The sequence below is a fragment of the Pseudophryne corroboree genome, chromosome 5 (genome assembly GCF_028390025.1).
Source record: "Pseudophryne corroboree isolate aPseCor3 chromosome 5, aPseCor3.hap2, whole genome shotgun sequence".
NCBI lineage: Eukaryota > Metazoa > Chordata > Amphibia > Anura > Myobatrachidae > Pseudophryne > Pseudophryne corroboree.
In genome coordinates this window covers 689,301,036-689,304,408 of record NC_086448.1, presented here as the reverse complement: position 1 = coordinate 689,304,408, position 3,373 = coordinate 689,301,036, and the positions used below count along the sequence as shown (strand labels likewise).

The 3,373-nt window shown below is 50.3% G+C and overlaps 1 protein-coding gene across 1 annotated transcript in view; it reads right to left on the bottom strand.

Annotated features, from left to right (window-relative positions):
• The window catches only part of BHLHE22 (basic helix-loop-helix family member e22), a 5,537-nt gene extending 3,027 nt beyond the window's left edge, over window positions 1–2,510 (bottom strand). Inside the window, exon 1 of the mRNA XM_063923793.1 lies at window positions 1–2,510. This exon is cut by the window's left edge and continues 3,027 nt beyond it. Within this exon, the coding sequence (XP_063779863.1) occupies window positions 611–1,510 (900 nt within the window). The 5' untranslated portion in view covers window positions 1,511–2,510 and the 3' untranslated portion in view covers window positions 1–610.
• Between the last annotated feature and the right edge of the window lie 863 nt (window positions 2,511–3,373).

Sequence of the window (3,373 nt, the reverse complement as noted above, 5' to 3'; positions counted from 1 at the left end):
AAGTTCAGACACAATAAAAAATACAAATGATTTATATTCTTGCAATGTTACGTCCTTTTTTTTTTGTTTTCTTTTTTTAATTAAATAAGTCTATATATATTTCAAGTGTTTTCCTGGCTCAGAGTCATTTATCAAATTCAAGTGCCCTTTTATTTATTTATTTATTCTGATTGTTGTCAGAACTTAAGTCTTAAGTGAATAAGGGATATCTAATATTATTATCACTTAGTTTAAAAAAAAAAAAAAGAAGAAGAAGAGAGAGAGCAGCGTTTTGTAACATAAATAATGATAAATTCATTCCACACAGACTGATGTCGTTTGGTCACAGGAACCTAGAAGAACATGGGACTCATCATGTCAGACTTCGCTGAGGTCTGGGTGCTGATCAGTCCATCAGTAGTGAAAGAAACAACAACAAAAAATAAAGTAAAACAATAACCAATAAAACAGGACAGTAAAAAAAAAATCTAAAAAAAATCAACGATGTTGAGAAGCCAGAGGTTGCCTGCATGGAGCAAGTTCTTTCCAATGACTAATGGGACAGCCCAGGTAATGGTCCCCTAGCTGGTGCAGAGCAGCAGGTGTCAGGTGCTGTAGTGGTGCGGGGCTGCTAAGGCTTATCGGTGCACTGCTTGCACAGGCTGGAGGAGACGCTGCTGAATAGGGCACATTTGTCCGGGCAGGAGCTGGCCGCCTGGAGCCCGGTGCTGAAGGGGTAGGCAGCGGTGGCTGCCGCCTGCTCGTAGGCTCCGAGTGCAGGGTGCAGGGCGACAGCAGCGGCCGCGGCGGCGGCGGCAGCGGAGTTGGGGATGGAGGCGGCGGAGATCGCCTGGCCCTGGTTGAGGTACGCCACCAGCCTGCGCATCTCCTCCAGCGCCTGCGCCTGCATGAGGATGTAGTTCTTGGCCAGGAGCAGGGTGGCGATCTTGGAGAGTTTGCGCACCGAGGGGCTGTGCGCGTAGGGGATGACCGCCCGCAGCTCGTCCAGGGCGTCGTTCAGGTCGTGCATGCGCCTCCGCTCCCGGGCGTTGATGTTCAGCCGCAGGGCTCGCTGCTCCTTGGACTTCTTGCCGGTCCCCGGCACGCCGGGCGCATCGGACTTCATGCCGGGCTGGGAGCTCCCCGCCCTGAGCACCAGCTCGCAGCGCCCGTCGCTGTCATCGTCTGGGCTCTGGTCCTCTCCCCCGCTGCTCTCCGCCATGGACACCCGGCGGCCGGAGGCGTCCCCATACTTGGCGCACATGCTGGCGGCCGCAAGAGCCAGGGATTCCCCTGCGTTCCCCACCACTCCTCCGACAGGTCCCAGCGCGCCGGCGGGGGGCTGGTGGTGGTGGTGCCGCAGGAGGTCGGAGGGGTCCGGCCCGTCGTAGCAGTGCAGCGGGGAGCGCTCCCCCTGCTGGGACAGGTCTAGACCCTGCGGGGAGCGGAAGGCGGACTCCATCCTCTTGGCCGAGGCGCTGAGGCTCTTGTGGAACAGGTCCTCTTCTGCCAGGTTCAGCGCCCTCTCCATCTCCCCTGCCGCCTGTGTGCTCCTCACTCGCCTCTAACTTCTCCTCCTTCGCTGCTGCTGTCAGGCTGTCACAGGAGAAACCATGCACCGCTCCCCCAAATAGGGCTGTCCCGACTTTTGTTGCGCAATGAAAGTCTCTTGCGCGCAGCTCCGGTGCACTTTGCGCTCTGTTCCCCTCTAGCAGCGTAGAAGCAGCGCCCGCTGCTCGGGCATCCTCAGCGTGGAGCGCCGCTTATCTTGCTTGGATTCACCTTGAAGAGATCTCCGGAGCCACCCAGCAGCGGCAGCCACAGACGGGGGAGTCTTCTACATCATTATCTCTGAGTAGGTTATTATGGAGAAGAGTCGCCTGTTGGGACACAGCTCTCTACCCAATCAGGTTAACGTTGTAATTAATAGGATTAAAGCGGTAAGAGACAGTCGCAGGCGCTAGCTTGCCCGGAGTCTGAGGACTCTCATTCCCCTGCTCTGATGGCAGCAGCTAGAGCTTTATACCAGGCGCCTGCCCCATTCTTCTCTCTGCCATCTGTAGACACAGCTTAGCGCATATGTTTGCAAGACGCTGTGTCCTGTTAGTAACCCAACAACTGCCTTTAGCCTGACATGTGTGGCGACTTTCACTCATCAATGAGCACAGTAAAAAAGAAACCCCCCACTCAGATATAAGGTTGTTCCTGTGCCTCCTTCTGCAAAACGCACCACAAATGTCCCCGCACACTTCCACCAGGGCTGTCAGCCCCAAACAATGCACTGTATGTGTCACTGCATCATCATCAGGTGAAGTTATATAGAGGCAGCTCTCCCCCATCTCTGCTTTATGGGGTCTACATCTTCATCTGACTTCCTCTGGAGCCTATCAGCCAAACTACTTATTCCTCTTTTTATGGTGAGATATGAGCAGGCTTGTCCAGTGTTACATAAAACATAGCACTGGATGACTTTAAAAGCAATGAAGTTTGCCAACAATCCACCCTAGCACTCTCTGACTGTCCATTATGATGAGTGAGGATTCTTTCCCCAGTTTTATGAGGGAACCCACAATATTGTACTGGAACTGAAACTTGTTCTGGGGAGTAAGTTATAGGGTTAGCACTGGCTGCTTTCAGGTAAATATCACATGGCTGCTAGCTGTCTGGTTACAGAGACTGAACCAGTTTGTTGGAAGGAAAATCATTTATTCTAAAACAGAGGAATGGCATGCTCCTTAAATACTTTGTGAACACAAGTCAATAAATTCTGCCTCCTGCAGGTAATGAGATACACTTATATCGAAAAGATAAATGGTATTTACACTAAACCCAAAACACAATTTTCTGTTAAAGAGCTGTAAGACAACACACTTGTATACATGCATCATGTATATGTATGTGTGTGTGTATACACACACACACACACACACACACACACACACACACACACACTATATATAGACAAACTGCTCAATCATTCCTGGAGATAATTAGATATCAGGTGCTAAAAAAGGGGAGGGATCACAAACAAACAGAGAGGGGGAGGGGTGCTTTTTCCTCCCCTGGTATCCCCCCAGCACACTGACAATTACCTGTAACAATACCTGAACCTATCTGGTAATAGAATTTCAGAGAAATTGGACACATGCGTTTGCAAAGACATGTTTAGCAGCTGAGCTGCGTCAAGACTTCTCTGATATCAGCAGTCCTAACACTACATAATAGCAGTGCCCACATATGGCCATGTGATTTGCCTACAGTAAGGCCTCACTATAAAGGCTCATACAAAAACGCATCCAGACAGAGGGCTAGCTTACCTGGGAGCCACCACTAGGATCTTACCACTAGGATTAAACTTCTAGTGTATATATATATATATATATATATATATATG